The sequence below is a fragment of the Orcinus orca genome, chromosome 1 (assembly GCF_937001465.1).
Source record: "Orcinus orca chromosome 1, mOrcOrc1.1, whole genome shotgun sequence".
NCBI classification, from domain to species: Eukaryota; Metazoa; Chordata; class Mammalia; order Artiodactyla; family Delphinidae; genus Orcinus; species Orcinus orca.
This window is the reverse complement of record NC_064559.1, coordinates 169,270,962-169,287,571: the sequence shown is the minus strand read 5'-3', so window position 1 is coordinate 169,287,571 and position 16,610 is coordinate 169,270,962. Positions and strand designations below refer to the sequence as shown.

The 16,610-nt window shown below is 37.0% G+C and overlaps 1 protein-coding gene across 6 annotated transcripts in view; it reads left to right on the top strand.

The window, feature by feature from the left end:
* Positions 1 to 16,610, top strand: part of ZFYVE9 (zinc finger FYVE-type containing 9) — a 186,991-nt gene that overhangs the window by 97,887 nt on the left and 72,494 nt on the right. For 3 of the 6 annotated variants that reach the window (XM_033435527.2, XM_004273853.4, XM_033435526.2), the window contains exons 5-8: positions 4,682 to 4,781; positions 7,231 to 7,407; positions 8,991 to 9,160; positions 15,077 to 15,197. In XM_033435527.2, the coding sequence (XP_033291418.1) occupies positions 4,682 to 4,781; positions 7,231 to 7,407; positions 8,991 to 9,160; positions 15,077 to 15,197 (568 nt within the window). The remainder of the gene's footprint in view (positions 1 to 4,681; positions 4,782 to 7,230; positions 7,408 to 8,990; positions 9,161 to 15,076; positions 15,198 to 16,610) is intronic. The other 3 variants (XM_004273854.4, XM_033435528.2, XM_049699776.1) reach the window with 3 other exon arrangements.

The window sequence follows — 16,610 nt, the reverse complement described above, 5'->3', positions numbered from 1 at the left end:
GCTGCTGCAAGAAAATACCACTAACTGGGTGGCTTAAACAAAGGGAATTTATTGTGTCACAATTCCAGAGGCTAGAAGGCTGAGATGGAGGTGGTGATAGGGTTGGTTTCTTCTGAGGACTGTGAGGAAGAGATCTGTTCCGTGTCTCTCTCCTTGGTTTATAGATGGTTGTCTTTATGTTCACATGGTATTCTCCCTGTAAGCATGCTGTGTCCAAATTGCCCATTTTATAAGTTCACCTGTCCTCGTGGATTAGGATCCCACCCTAATGACTTCATCTTAACTTGTATATCTCTGTAGAGGCCCTATCGCCAAATGATGTCATATTCTGAAGTAATAAGCATTAAGACTTCTTATGTATTTAGGGGAGATACAATTCAACCCATGGCACCAATTAATATTCTTTTTTCCTCTATTTTTTTTAATACAGAAGAAGCTCTACTCAAAGTTAAAAGATCCCAATCCAACACCTAAAAAATTTATGTAAAGTAAAAGGAGAGAAAGAAAAAGCCCCTATTTCCATCCAACTCTCATCCCCAACTTGACTGTTACTTTTCCATGACAGTCAGTACATAAAGACTATCTCATTTTTAAAATTTATTTATTTTTAAAATTTATTTTTGGCTGCGTTGGGTCTTCGTTGCTGTGCGCTGGCTTTCTCTAGTTGTGGTGAGCGGGGGCTACTCTTCGTTGCGGTGTGCGGGCTTCTCATTGTGGTGGCTTCTCTTGTTGCAGAGCAGGGGCTCTAGGCGCATGGGCTTCAGTAGTTGTGGCTCGTGGGCTCTAGAGTGCAGGCTCAGTAGTGTGGCACACGTGCTTAGTTGCTCCGCGGCATGTGGGATCTTCCCCGACCAGGGCTCGAACCTGTGTCCCCTGCATTGGCAGGCGGATTCTTAACCACTGCACCACCAGTGAAGCCCCTATCTCATTCTTTTTAACAGCATGAATTGCATTAGGTTTTATGGTTATACTGCGGTTTAACCATTCCTCTTCTTCCTGATGAACATTCAGGTTGTTTTCAACTTTCGGCTATTACAAAGTATACAGAGATAATTCTTGTATACACCTCTTTGCATATGTGGGTTTTTTTGGTAGGATAAATTTTTTAAATTGCATGTACTGAGTCCAAGGAAATGAACACTTAAAAATTTTAAAGGTATTGTTAAATTAGCCTACCAATTTATGCTACCATCAGCAGGATATGGGAGAAGGTTCCTCTTTTCTCTAAGCCCTCTCCACCACTGAATGATGTCAGTTTTAAAAAAAACCAAAAATACTTTGCCTGTACCATAGAATAAGAATATCTCATTCTTTAATTTTTATTTTGTCACTAGTGATACTTAGTATCTCTTTATTTATTGGCTATTTTATTTAATTTTCTGTGAATTTATCTCTGTGAGTTCTCTGCCTGTTTTTCCTTGGAGGTACTTGTATTTTTCTTATTACTTTATTGAAGCTCTTTATATGTTATGGATTTTATATATAGCACCTTTGTCCATTATATATAGCACAAATATTTTATCCAGTGCGATATTTTATTTTTTATGCTATTGTAAATGGAATTGTTTTTGTAATTTCCTTTTTAGATTGTTCATTATTAGTATGTATAGAAATACAACTGATTTTTGTTTATTGACTTTGTATCCTGCAACTTTGCTGAATTCATTTATTAGTTCTAACACATTTTTTTGTTGAATCTTTAGGGTTTTCCACATACAAGATCACATAATCTGCAAACAGAGATAATTTTACTTCTTCCTTTCCAATTCGAATGCCTTTTATTATTATTATTTTTCTTGCCTAATTACTCTGACTAGAATTTCCAGTACCATGTTGAATAGAAGAGGTGAAGGCAGGCATCCTTGCCTTGTTCCTGATCTCAGAGGAAAAGCTTTCAGTATTTTACCTTTGAGTATGATGTTTGCTGTGGGTTTTTCATATGTGGCTTTTACTATGATGTGGTAGTTTCCTTCTACTTGTAGTTTTTTTTATTGTTTTTATTATTAAAGAGTGCATTTTGTCAAATGCTTTTTCTGCGTCAATTGATATGATCACATGTTTTTTCCCCTTCATCCTGTTAATGTGTATTATATTGATTTTTTTTCTTTTTTAAAAATCTATTTATTTTACTTGTTTATCTTTGGCTATGTTGGGTCTTCATTGCTGCGCGCGGGCTTTCTCCAGCTGCGGCGAGCAGGGGCCACTCTCTGTTGAGGTGCTTAGGCTTCCCGTTACAGTGGCCTCTCCTGTTGCAGAGCACAGGCTCTAGGCGCATGGACCTCAGTAGTTGTGGCACATGGGCTCAGCAGTTGTGGCTCGTGGGCTCTAGAGCGCAGGCTCAGTAGTTGTGGCGCACGGGCTTAGTTGCTCCGTGGCATGTGGGATCTTCCCAGACCAAGGATCAAACATGTGTCCCCTGCATTGGCAGGTGGATTCCCAACCACTGCGCCACCAGAGAAGCCCTCTATTGATTTTTTATGTTGAACCATCCCAAATTTATTCTTGGTCCCCTCTATTTTTCCCCCACGTTGCAGCCATGCAGATCTGATCATGTCTTTTTCTTTGATTAAAACATTTAAGTGATTTCCCATTGCTCTGTTAAAAAGACCAAAACTGTTAATACAACCTAGAGAACCTTTGCTTGGTCTGGCCTCGTCTCATTGCATGCATCCCTTAACTCTCAGGGTCTCTAGCCACATTAACCCTTTTTAGTTTCTTGAAAGAGCCATGTTCTAACTCTGATGGCACCCTGGCACATGGTATTTCTTCTGCTTACTCTTGTTTCTTTCCTTGGTACCATTTTATGCATAGAAAACTTACCCATACTTCAGATTTTATCTCTGTCATTTCCTAAATAAAATCTTCCCTGACCCTGCCAATCTAGGTAAAACCTAGATTACATGATCTTATTTTACCATGTACTTCTTTTGAAGCAAGTAATTTTACACTCACTTGTGTTATTATTTGATTTTAGATTATAACCTCTGTAGACTGTAAATTCCACAAAAGCAAGGGCCATATCTGTTCTGTTCACTGCTACACCCAATAGGGTAGCCCAGTGCCCAGTACATAATCAAAGCTCAAATATTTGTGGAATAAGTGAGTGAATGAAGGCTTCTTGGTTTTACTTCTTGATTAGAAAGGTTATTGAAGGATTTCAATATTAACAATTCAATTTAATTTTTAGGAAGTTCTATCATTTGGCATTTGTGTGAAAGATGAATTGGACAGACACATCTGAAGGTTAGGAGGACAGATAATAGATTTTGATGATCTTCTAGGCCTCATATAATAAAGGCTTGAATAAAGGCAGCAGCATAGGATGGAGAGGAAGAGGTGGGGTTTGGGGAGAACCATTTAAGAGAGAGAACAACAGGACTTAGTGACTGACTGGATGTGGTCATAGTGATGGAGAAGGAAAAATCAAAGTCTCAAAATGATACATGAATAGTATGAGACAGCATTACATAGTGGTTAAGAACAGAGCCTTTGGAGACTTTTTATGTAACCTACTAGCTGTATGACAGAGCAGTTTTTCTTCACCTTTGTTTATTTAACTCTGTTAATTATAAATGAATGCCTTCATAGAATTTATGAGGCTGAATAGGATAATACATGTATGTAAAGTGCCTAGTATTCATACAGTTTGCTGTGAACTTGAGCAAGTCTTTTAACCATCCAAATTTAGTTTCCTCTGATAGAAAATAAGGATAATATATCCCCTGTTCTCCCTGTAGCACAGAGTTACTTTGAAAATGTGAAGCCTCTGAAAAATGTAAATGTTAGCTAGGTATATTAATTACATCTAGTAGAAGAAGAGATAGATGATTGCTCTCACTTTGTCTTTAATAGGACCTCATCTCTTGTTTCATCTTTGTAAGATATAGGATACATACTGTCCATAAAAACTGGATTAGTAAAATTTACACTACTGGGAACACCTTTCTGCCTGTATGGAGCTCTCTGTGATAAGGGACTAATGAGTTCTCAAGAAGATAAATCTTAACAGGGAGCTAAGGCGATCCTTGTTGCCTGGTATGGAAGGAAGAAGAAAGTAAGATTGTCGGGAACTGACCCTGGAAAGTGGAAATAAGGTGCTGGAAATTGGCATGGCCAATTTTTGGTTGTCTGCTCTGATTCCCTGTAGCTGGGGCTGTGCATATTTTTATGATTGAGTTGTGTATTTTGATCTTTCCTGGCCTTCATAGCAAACCAGTGAAAGCAGATGGTATGATTATTATTCTGCACATAAGGACAGTAAAAAAAACAGAAGTTAAAGCCCAGAATTACCAGTCTTTGTTTATTTCACCTGCTATATTGCCTCTTCAAACAGAAATAGCAGATGTTACTGTTCTAAACGCCCATGTTATGTGATATTGTGTACAGGAATTTTGCCTAAGGGCAGCTTAGATATTTTTCCCCTGCTATGTATTTGGTGTGTAATCTTGGCTGAGATTTTTGTTCTCAGCCAGCAATTTCACTTTCCTTATTTTTGACAGACATGTTAATCTCTTTCTTGCTTTTGAATTGGGTCTTGTACCCAGCTTCCTCAATTGCATTTTCCTTTGAAGTTTTTAGTGTTGTATTAGTACTGTTCCCTGTCTCTCAGTGTTGGTCAGTATTGGTTTACTTCCTTTATACTGTGATCCTAAGTAAATTTAGTATATTCTTTTTCCTGCAGGTTTTCTGTGCTTCCTGCTGTAGCTTGAAATGTAAACTGTTATACATGGATAGAAAGGAAGCTAGAGTATGTGTAATCTGCCATTCAGTGCTAATGAATGGTAAGTATTAAAACAGGTTGAATTCACAGTTATTGAGACGGAACAAGAGAATTCCAATGAAGAGACTACTGTTTTTTCCTTCCTTGCTCTACAAGTTGCTCACCTTCTCAAATGTCATAACTTTACCTGAAAATTTTAAAAATACCTTAGCATTTCAGAATTCCTGTGCCTAATTTAATGAATAAATGCTAAAGTCAGGTAAGTTTTGTAGGAAAAAAGGAAATTCTTGTGGAAATCTGGTGCTCTGTGGCTGTTAATGTTCTTGTGAAATGACTGGACTGGGAGTGGGGAGGGGGCTATTGACCACTGAAATGATTAAATATTAAAATTGGGCTGATGTTTTCCTTTTAAGGGAAGCTTTCTCTTTCTAGGGAATATCTTAATAATTTAGAACACATTCTTATTGACACTTTGGTTCACTCATCTTGTTAAAAATAAATATTTTAGCATCTCGAATCAAATAGAAAATTGCATTTTTCTGTCACTTATCATCTTAATACTACTTAGATTTGTCATAAGAGTAATAGTTTTTAATTTACTTATGTGGTAAAAGAATATGGCCAGGAGAAGGTAAATATAGCTTAGCCAGTGTTCACCTTTTGCAGGACTGGAAATAAATCCAAGGGCATTTTAGTTAAAACAAAACTCCCCAAACAGACAACCCCCGCCCCCCAGAGTATTCTTGTAAAGAGATACAATAAAATTGATTAGGCTGTATAGTATTTTCTCTTTGAGTGCATCTTTGTACAGTTGCCAGAACAGTTACTAATAGACATAAAATGTTGAACTTAGACACCACTGCTGCTTGTGCCAGGATAATGTGTCTCCTGGAGGCTGAAACTTATCTGCTCAAGGCCCCTCCTGCTCTGTGTGTCTGCATTGCTCATAGTGATGTTTTCCTGTTGCTTCCTTATTAACCTATTGCATGTCATTTAATCTGATCTGTTCTAATTTCCTATGGTCCACCCAATTTCCTCCCATTTCTGAATTCTTATAATTTTGATCAAATATGAATTCATTCTCTTTACTCTTAAGGGTCATTTTTCAGATGGTGGTTATTTCACTCAGTGATGATTTCATTTTTGGATATTCATCCACAGATAAGAGCATGCTGCTTAATTTCAATACCTGATACCTCTTTTATTTGTTGAGGTCTTCCAACTTGATGGCTTTTTTTTTTTTTTTTAACTTGGCATAGCTAAAGATGAAGGAAATGGCAGAGGATTCATATGGAATACTTACTTTTTATTAAGCCAAGGATGCCCTTAACAAGGGGATCCTAAAATAATCTACTTTTTGTGGTTTTTCCAACGTCTTTTCCTCTCGCATGGCTTAGCCTGGTCTTTTACTGAATATTTGATTTGATGCTTTTCAGTGTTCCCTATCCCTTTTCCCCTTTCTCCTTTTCTCTTCCTTCCCTCTTCCTGCCAGTGCTTTCAAAGGAACATAGCTGTTGTTTCTAGCTTTGTCCTGCAGTTTGGAGGCAATAAGTATTCAAAATCTTATGGATCATTCTTTGATGTAGAATGAGATTTTTAAAAAGATGCTCCAAAAATTGGGTGGTTTCTATTCCTGGGCATGTGATATTACCTGAACCCAGAAGATAAAATTTATATCTTTCATTTCTGTAGTATCTTTCATCCTATTTACTTTAAAAACAATAGTTGATATGTCAGTATTTAGTTAGTAAAATTATAGAGTATACAGAACCTTAACACATTTGTGATCATTCATATTGGTTGATGGCACTTATGTGATATTGGCACATTTTCATGTTCAAATGGGTCCTGTGCTTTTGAGACACACCAAAGATGTGAAATGGTTGTTTTTGATGGATACTTTTACACAGGGTAATGATTGCACAAAAGCAAAATTCACGGAAATGTTGAGATGTGTTCTCCTGAGCTTTAGGCTTCAGAATTTTTAAAATGAGATTTTACCTCAACTAAGAAGAGCCTAAAAACCTAGAAATGAATCAAAAGATATCATATAGTGGAGTTATGTTATTTTAGCCCCTGATTTTGATTTTTGACAGAATTTTATAAAATGCATTGAATATTAAACCTGCCCTACCCACCAGGAATGTCTAAATGCTATCCCAGTTGCAAGTCCTTAATAAATTTAATGTTGTTTTACTCCCTCTTAAGGGAGTATATGGTCCCCTTTAAAGAAGCCAGGGGCCTAGTCATTAACCTCAGACTGATCCGCTATCAGTTTATATCAGAAGTATCATGTAATTCTTATTTGTTGCTTCCAAATAGCTTACTTAACTACATGGTCTCCTTTATTGAATAAAATCACCTATCTCCTTAATACCTTCACTAGCTGGAAGAGAGACATACTATGAGTGTTAATTAGGAGGAACTACATTATTTATCCAGTATTGTGGAGGTCTTGATGTCCATATTTTGCAATCCATTCACATTGATTGTGTCTGTATTTGCTTTAGCTCAAGCCTGGGAGAACATGATGAGTGCCTCAAGCCAGAGCCCTAACCCTAACAATCCTGCTGAATACTGTTCTACTATCCCTCCCTTGCAGCAAGCTCAGGCCTCAGGAGCCCTGAGCTCTCCACCTCCCACTGTGATGGTACCTGTGGGAGTTTTAAAGCACCCTGGAGCAGAAGGTAGGGGATCATGTGCTATTCTCTCTTTTTCCTCACCAAGTTCCTCTGAAAAGGTGCTGATGTGATTTTACATCACAAGTCTTTAACACACTGCAGATAAGTCCCTTTGGGTGGTTCTTAAAGTGGAAGAACAAGGTGAGAAATGTGTTGAGACTATTTCTGGGCAAGTAAAGAAGAATATTGTGTTGCCTGATATTTTGGAGGCACCTCTAAAAATATGCCAGTACCCTCTCCAACTTAAGAATGGAGTAATTACTTTGCTTTTATTTGAAAAGAGTTGCAGAATTTGAAATCAGCCTGCAAAATCCTAGCGTCATGCCTACCATAGTGTTCTTTGCAGGAATTTAGTAAGTGATGAAAATAAGAATTCTTTTTTCTGACCAGCCCATTCTAGTATTGCCTTTTGAAATATATATTGCCATTTTCTCTTTTCATTTTTAATCTGTTCCTGTAAAAATATGAAAATACTGTGTTAGGTACACAGACATTTATAAAATCCAGAACTTTAATTCTGATTATATCATATGATAGGTAGAAAATCATAGGCTCAACTTATTTTAGTTTATTATATCTTTATGATTATGATATTGTCAGATGAAAGGCACTTTGTAAGTTCAGGGGATTATCAATAGTAAAAATAACAAATATTTCCTTAAAATGATCTGTCAAGAAGTCTCCCCTGATAATTAAACTCTGTCTTCTTTCATTAATTTCGTATCTTTTTGTCTAGCAATATTCCTTTCCCCTTGTAAAATAGCCCTCCCCTTTTGAAGATCAAAAACTTCTATTGACATTATCATACTCTTCTGAGCTCAGGCTTTCGTTCTTAAAATCTTTATTCTCTTTACTTCATTTGTTGTTTTTGTTGTTCTTCCCTGGTCTCTCTTTGTTTTGGCCATTTGAATTGATTTTCAAAACTGGATTTAAAGAGATCATTTCGTCAGACTCAGTTTTCCAGCTTTTCCCCATCCTTTTACTAAAATGCAGACTACTGCATTTCACTATCTGCACTGCCAGATCAGTCTTTTTCTTCTTCAGTTACACTTTAGCCAAAGATCTGGTCAGTTTGCTTCCCAATTCTTACATATCTGTGCCAACTCTTCTTTTATTAATTAATAATTCTTCAACATTCTTCAGGGCATCTTTTGCCTTTTAAAAATACCATATCACTTTTCTAGATATTTTATTCCTACAGAAACCTCATACTTTTAGGAGCTGTGGATGTCTATTTCTAGATATTTTTTCTGGGCTATTAGTTTATTTCCTAGGCACTTCAAACACCTTCCCTAGTTTCTCTGTTAGTGATATGGGACAGAGTATGTGACATAATCATAGGCATATTTAATGCTTTAAAGCGAAGTGTTTTAAATCTTTACATATAAATTACAGAAGTAAGGAGTATATTTAAATGTGTATTTTTATTAATTTATAACCACTTTTATACAGTTACAATTATATTTAGAAGTATAAAATGCTAAATAGTGATTTTTTTGTACATCTGAGATTGGTGACCTTCTCTTCTTGATGTTAGAAACCCTATCAATGTCACAGTGTTACCTGTTTTATTTTTCTGGCTCCTCAAGTGGCTCAGCCCAGAGAGCAGAGGCGAGTTTGGTTTGCTGATGGGATCTTGCCTAATGGAGAAGTTGCTGATGCAGCCAAATTAACCATGAATGGAACTTCCTCTGCAGGAACACTGGCTGTGTCACATGACCCAGTCAAGCCAGTAACTACCAGTCCCCTATCAGCAGAGGTAAGAAAACAAAACAGCAACTAAAGTTGAGTACTTACTTTACTCAGCACTGTTCTGCCTCTGTCTTGTCTTTTTCTAGGTTGACTGACCTTTCTTTGGAACACCATAGACTTCAGATACAGCTTAGTGCATGTGTGTGTATGTGTGTGTGCATTCTTGTGTGTGTGTCTAGGGGTAAAATAAATGTGGCAAAACCAGTTGTTCTTGTTTGTTCTATATTTGGAAGTTTTTTCAGGAGAAAGATCCTTATAAAGGTTGTTCTCAGGTGAGCTCAGTCTACTACTGTAGCTAGAGGCTGTGCTAGAGCGAATCCTGGTCCCTTGATACCTTGGTTTTCAAAGCATATTCCCCAGGTTCTGTGGTAGCTGCCAGGGAGTTGCCGTGGTGAGGAAGGGCCAGGAAATAAGAATGTGGCTGAGGAATCCTTCTATTCCTTTGTGTTCAACCCAAGCATCTCTACTTTTTTCTGGTCTGCCTGTTGTGTTTCCAAATAAGACTTTTTAAAAGGATTCTAAAGCTTAAAAATAAACCACTGACTTAATGGATGGTAGACTCATAATTTATGTAAGGAAACTAGCTCGTGCTGTGATGTCACATTTACTTTGTCTCTATAGGATACACTGGTCACAGTTTGGGGGCTAATTTTCAGAAGGGTCAAATACTAGCTACATTTTTTTGAGTCTGTGAAAGAATAGAGCCACCTAGGACCATAATTGGAAAGTATACATGTAGGATCGTTTATACAGTGGGTCCCTTTCTTATTGCTGTTTGCCCCATTGAATATGGTGGTCAAGATTATAATAAGGTGATTAGTTCCAACTAAGTAAGTGTGTCTGGCTTTTTTTTTAAATAAAATAAGAGGATCAGAGTTTGGATAAAGTGTTTACTTTTGAAGTGTTCATGGTTACTGTTTATTTACATTTATGTTCAGTAATATTTTTCTAGAAATTTACATAATTTGCGGATTTGGTTATAATTGAAATTGTGCATTATTAAGATTAGATTTATTGACATACAGAGATAAATTTCCTGTTTGGTGAAGGTACATTAAACCATGTTACTGTCTTTAAATATGTCTAAGTCTGTTTTGGGGTATTTTTCTGTGGCCGCAGAGGACAGCAGCCAGAACTGTATGACGTGTTCTTCTTTGAATCTATACAGTGACTTTGTCAAGAAAATTTCTTTTTTTCTCCAATTGTTTATGTGGAAAAATTTCAAATCCACAGAAGAGTTGCAAGAATAGTACAGTGAACCCCCATATACTCTTCACCCATATTCACCAATTGTTGCCATTTTGCCACATTTACTTTACCCCTACACACACACACACACACACACACACACACACACACACACACACACACAGTTTTTTGAGGAACCATTTGAGGATTAGTTGCACTTTATCACTTAATACTTCAGCTCATGTTTCCTAAGAACAAGTGATTTTCTTATGTAAGTACAATATAATTATATGAGAAAGAAATTTAACATATAATTCTATGTATTATCAAATATATAGTCCATATTCAGATTTCCCCAATTGTCCCATGATGTTCTTTATTCTTTCATTTATACACGTGTGTGTGTGTGTGTATATATATAAATTTTTTTATTAAAGTCTTTTTTAAAAAATTAGGATACCATCAAGGATCACAATTGCATTTAGTTCTCATGTTTCTTTGATTTTCTTTAATTTAGAACAGTTCTCCCACTTTTTTGTCTTTCACATCATTAACATTTTGGAAGCATTTAGGCCATGTTTGGCATAAAGTTCTTAATTTCTGTTTTCTGGTTTTTTCCTCATGATTTTAGTTTCAGATTAAATATTTTTTGCAAGAATAATACTACCATAAGTGATGGTCATTTCTTAGTGGAACACATCAAGAAGTATCAGTTTGATAATTGGTTAAATTGATGTCTCCTGTGTTTCTCCACTGCAAAAGTAGCTTTTCCTCTTTGCAATTAAAAAGTAAAGTGAGGGGTGATACTTTGAGACTCTGGGTGTCCTGTTCCCCTACAATCTTTCAGTCAATGATTTTACTGTCCTTTATATATATATATATGTGTATATACTTTTTAAAGATTTCTTTATTATTTATTTTTGACTGCTTAAGGTCTTAGTTGCAACACGTGCGGTCTTCGTTGAGGCGTGCAGGATCTTTTGTTGTGGCCCCTGCGCTCTTCATTGTGGTGCGCGGGCTTCTCTCTAGTTGTGGCGTGTGGGCTCCAGGGCATGTGGGCTCTGTAGTTTGCGGCACACAGCCTCTCTAGTTGAGGCGCATGAGATCAGTAGTTGTGGTGCATAGGCTTAGTTGCCCCGCGGCATGTGTGATCTTAATTCTCTGACCAGGGATCAAACCCGTGTCCCATGCATTGTAAGGCAGATTCTTTACCACTGGACCACCAGGGAAGTCCCCTGATTTTACTGTCCTTTGACAATCTTACCTAAATCAATTATAACTATAGTGTTTATACAGTGATGACTTTTTTCTTTCTACAAAACTTCGTTTACATCTCTTAAATTATATGATAGGTTCTTTTTTAAAAATTTTTATTTATTTATTTATTTATTTTGGGGGGCTGTGCTGGGTCTTCGTTGCTGTGCATGGGCTTTCTCTAGTTGCGGCGAGCGGGGGCTGCTCTTCATTGCCGTGCGCAGGCTTCTTATTGCAGTGGCTTCTCTTGTTGCAGAGCACGGGCTCTAGGATCACAGGCTTCAGTAGTTGTGGCGCGTGGGTTCTGGAGCGCAGGCTCAGTAGTTGTGGCGCATGGGCTTAGTTCCTCCGCGGCATGTGGGATCTTCCTGGACCAGGGCTTGAACCCGTGTCCCCTGCATTGGCAGGCGGATTCTTAACCACTGCACCACCAGGGAAGCCCCGATGATAGGTTCTTAAAGCATAAATGTTTTGAATGAATGAGGAAGCTCTAGTGAATTACTATTATAAGGAAACAAAGTTCAGGTCAGTTTAAGAGAAACAAACAAGTTAGTTATTTTATTTCTGTGCTCTCACATTGTTCAACACTTTATTTTAATATTTATCTGGTAAAATGAGGGAAAACAAATTCTTTAGGGCCAGAGTTGAATATATTTTTGTCATCTTTATGACCTAATAATAGAGTGCCTGGCGCTTAAAAGGTGCTCAGTAAATGAAACAACTTCTTTTCATAGATGATATTTAAGTAGAAACCAGATGACCACTTCTTACAATATCAAAAGGTAGATTTATGCATCACTAAATAGCAAGTTAGAATAGGTTACTTTATTTCCTATTCTAAATCTAACTTTATTGATTTACTTCAAATCAGTAATGTTTAGCCAATACAATTTTCCACATTTCCTAATAGGACGATGTACTGAGAACACTGCAAAAATTTTAGCAAAAACCCACTAAAAACTTACAGTCCTAAATTATAGACAGTATAGACAAAAATATAAGACATAGGCATTTTTTAAAATAGTTTTAATCTTTATTCAAGTATAAAATATATATAGCAAAGTACTTAAGGAGCATTAATCTTTAGGAAACACATGATGAACATACATATATGTGTGTGTGTCTCTATATATACATATAGACACACACACCCGTGTAACCACCACCTAGATAAAGATACACAGAACATTTCTATCACTATAGAAGTTTCCTTCATGCCCTTTTTCTGTCAATACCTGCCCCCTTTCCCCCAAGGTAACCATTATTTGGACTTGTATTACCATAGATTAGTTTTGCCTGTTTTTGAATTTCATATAAATGGAAAAATATAATATATAATGTTTTGTGTCTAGCTTCTTAAACTCTAACACTTAATGAGGTACTTCCCTGGTGGCACAGTGGTTAAGAATCTGCCTGCCAATGCAGGGGACACGGGTTTGAGCCCTGGTCCGGAAAGATCCCACATGCCGCAGAGCAGCTAAGCCTGAGCGCCAGAACTACTGAGCCTGTGCTCTAGAGCCTGTGAGCCACAGCTACTAAAGCCCGAGTGCCTAGAGTTCATGCTCCACAACAAAGAGAAGCCACTGCAATGAGAAGCCTGCGCACTGCAACAAAGAGTAGCTCCTACTCATCGCAACTAGAGAAAGCCCGCGCGCAGCAACGAAGACTCAATGCAGCCAATAAATAAATAAACTTATTTTAAAAATACTTAATGAGATTTATCTGTGTTGTGTGCCTCAAAAGTAAATATTTTTATTTCTGAGTAATATTCCATCATATGGCTGTACCACAATTTATCTATTTTCCTATTAATGGACATTTGGATTGTTTCCACACTTTGGCTATTTGAGTAAAGCTGCTATAAACATTTTTATACATGTTAAACAGTTTTTTTTAAATGAGAATCCTATGTATTTAAAAAATTTTTTACTTATTTTATTATTCATCTGGTTGTTCCGAGTCCTAGTTGCGACAGGCGGGCTCCCCAGCTGCGGCTCGTGGGCCCCCCAGTTGCGGCTGGCAGGCTCCCTAGTTGCGGCATGCAAACTTCCAGCTGCAGCATGCATGCGGCACCCAGCCCCCCAGTGAGGGACCAAACCAGGGCCCCTCGCATTGGGAGCACAGAGTCCCAGCCACTGTGCCACCAGGGAAGTCCCTAAACATGTTAAAAAGTTTTTATATGCTTTTCCTTTAACTTCTTAAAAGCTTTCTTTTTAAAAAATGGAAGTATTATTGATTTACAATGTTGTATTAATTTCTGGTGTACAGCAAAGTGATTCCGTTTTTATATATATATATATATATATATATATATATATATATATATTCTTTTTCAGATTCTTTTCCTTTATAGATTGTTACAAGATACTGAATATAGTTCCATGTACTATACTGTAGGACCTTGTTGTTTATCTATTTTATGTAAACTGGTGTGTATCTGTTAATTCCAAGCTCCTAATTTATCACCCACCCCCCACCCTTCCCCTTTCGTAGACATAAGTTTGTTTTCTAAGTCTGTGAGTCTGTTTGTAAATAAGTTCTTTTGTATCATTTTTTTTTTAGATTCCACATATAAGTGATATATTTGTCTTTCTCTTTCTGGCTTACTTCACTTAGTATGATAATCTCTAGGTCCATCCATGTTGCTACACATGGCATTATTTCCTTCTTTTTTATGGCTGAGTAATATTCCTGTGTGTGTGTGTGTGTGTGTGTGTACGTACCACATCTTCTTTACCCATTCATCTGTCAGTGGATGCTTAGGTTGCTTCCATGCCTTGGCTATTGTAAATAGTGCTTAAAACTTCTATTTCTTGCTTAAGAAGAATATAGAGCATCATTTTAATAGATCTTTGAGCATATTCTATTAAATTGTTAAGTGGATTTAACCCCAGTCAATGTATTTTGCAACATTATACTTTATTAAGTGTAGTTAATGTGATCTTCATATTAATGCAAAGAAAAATGAACTTGAAGTTTAATTTCATGACAAAGTAAATGAAAACTCCTTCATCAAAGTTAATTATTTTTATTGTGGTAAAAAAGACATAACATAAAATTTACCATTTTAATCATTTTTAATTACATTCACATTGTTGTACAATGGTCACCCCAATTCTCAAGGTTCAGAAATTACGAGATAATATTGGAAGTTTTTTTCTGTTGCCACTGCAAGTTTAAAAAATATTTTTCTTTTATGGCAAAAGAAACCTTGGTAAAGGAAGCTTTAACCCAGGTTACAAGATCTTTTCTCTCATTACTATGATTTGATGATGCCAAAAGGAGAAACTATACAATTATAAACATTTTCATAGTATAAGCCCAGTCCTTGGGAAACCACAGGTTAATGAGTATCTTGTGCTCTCTTTCAAAAAGTATGAATATGAAATTTTCACTTAAATTCCCATTTGTAGTCTTGAGTTTATTCTGCAGAAGTCTTCAACTGTGTGTAATGCTCTCTTTGCTTATTTGCTTTTCCTAGACGGATATTTCTCTATTCTCTGGAAGTATAACTCAGGTTGGAAGTCCTGTTGGCAGTGCAATGAACCTTATTCCTGAAGATGGCCTTCCTCCCATTCTCATCTCCACTGGTGTAAAAGGAGGTATGTGGACTTAGATGTTTAAACAGGGATAGTTATATATGCCAAATGTTGCCTTCTAATTAAGGGAAGGAGATAGAATTCAAGTGATAATCACCTTTCTCTTCTCCAACAAAGAAGGTGACTACTCAGTGCCATGAAAAGCATTGGTGCTGTTACTGATTGTTTTAGAGAAGATATTTATGTTTTTATATTATCATTTCCTATGTTGGAAGGATGTAATATTATTTTTAATTCCCACTGTGTATAAATGTAGCTTATTGGCAGTTCTTCATATTCCAAAGCACATAATACTCTGAAGAGTTGCTTATAGTTCTAGGATTAGCCCATATGATACAGTCAGAACATTAATTTAACTTTTTGTTTTGAAGTACAATACACATTCAGAAATGTGTATATAATAAGTGGAGAGCTCTGAACTTAAGTAGCAATTTTCTGTTAAAAAATATTTTTAGTGCGTCCTGGTAAGACGCAAAGTTACTAATCAGTCAAAAGAATGCTTACCTTGGGCTTCCCTGGTGGCGCAGTGGTTAAGAATCCACCTGCCAATGCAGGGGACACGGGTTCGAGCCCTGGTCCGGGAAGATCCCACATGCCGCAGAGCAACTAAGTCCATGCACCGCAACTACTGAGCCTGCGCTCTAGAGACCGTGAGCCACAGCTGCTGAAGCCCACGTGCCTAGAGCCCATGCTCTGCAACAAGAGAAGCCATCGCAATGAGAAGCCGGTGCACCACAACAAAGAGTAGCCCCCGCTCGCAGCAACTAGAGAAAGCCCGGGCGCAACAATGAAGACCTAATGCAGCAAAAAAGTAAATTAAAAAAAAAAAAAGAATGCTTATCTTTATGCAAAAGTTTCTTGTTGATAGATCCAGATCAGCATCCAGTCAGTACATTTTCAGGAGATGATTTATCAGTAATCTCTCCTCAGTTTTGTCGAGATGGTTTATCAATAATCTCTCCTCAGTTTTGTCGAGATGGTTTATCAATAATCTCTCCTCAGTTTTGTCGAGATGGTTTATCAATAATCTCTCCTCAGTTTTGTCCTCGTCTTTTACCTGGTCTCCCTGCCTTCAGTCTTTCTCTCCTTTATTTACTCCTACATATTGGTGCCAGTTCTCTTTCTTTTTGAAGTATAGTTGATTTACAATGTTGTGTTAATTTCTGGTGTACAGCAAAGTGATTCAGTTATACATGTATATATATCCTTTTTGATACTATTTTCCATCATGGTTTGTTCCAGGATATTGAACATAGTTCCCTGTGCTATACAATAGGACCTGTCTTTTATCCATTCTATATATAATATCAATAGTTTGCATCTGCTAGTCCCAAACTCCCAATCCAACCCTCCCCTGCACTCTCCTCCCCCCTGGCAACTACAAGTCTGTTTTCTATGTCTGTGCGTCTGTTTCTG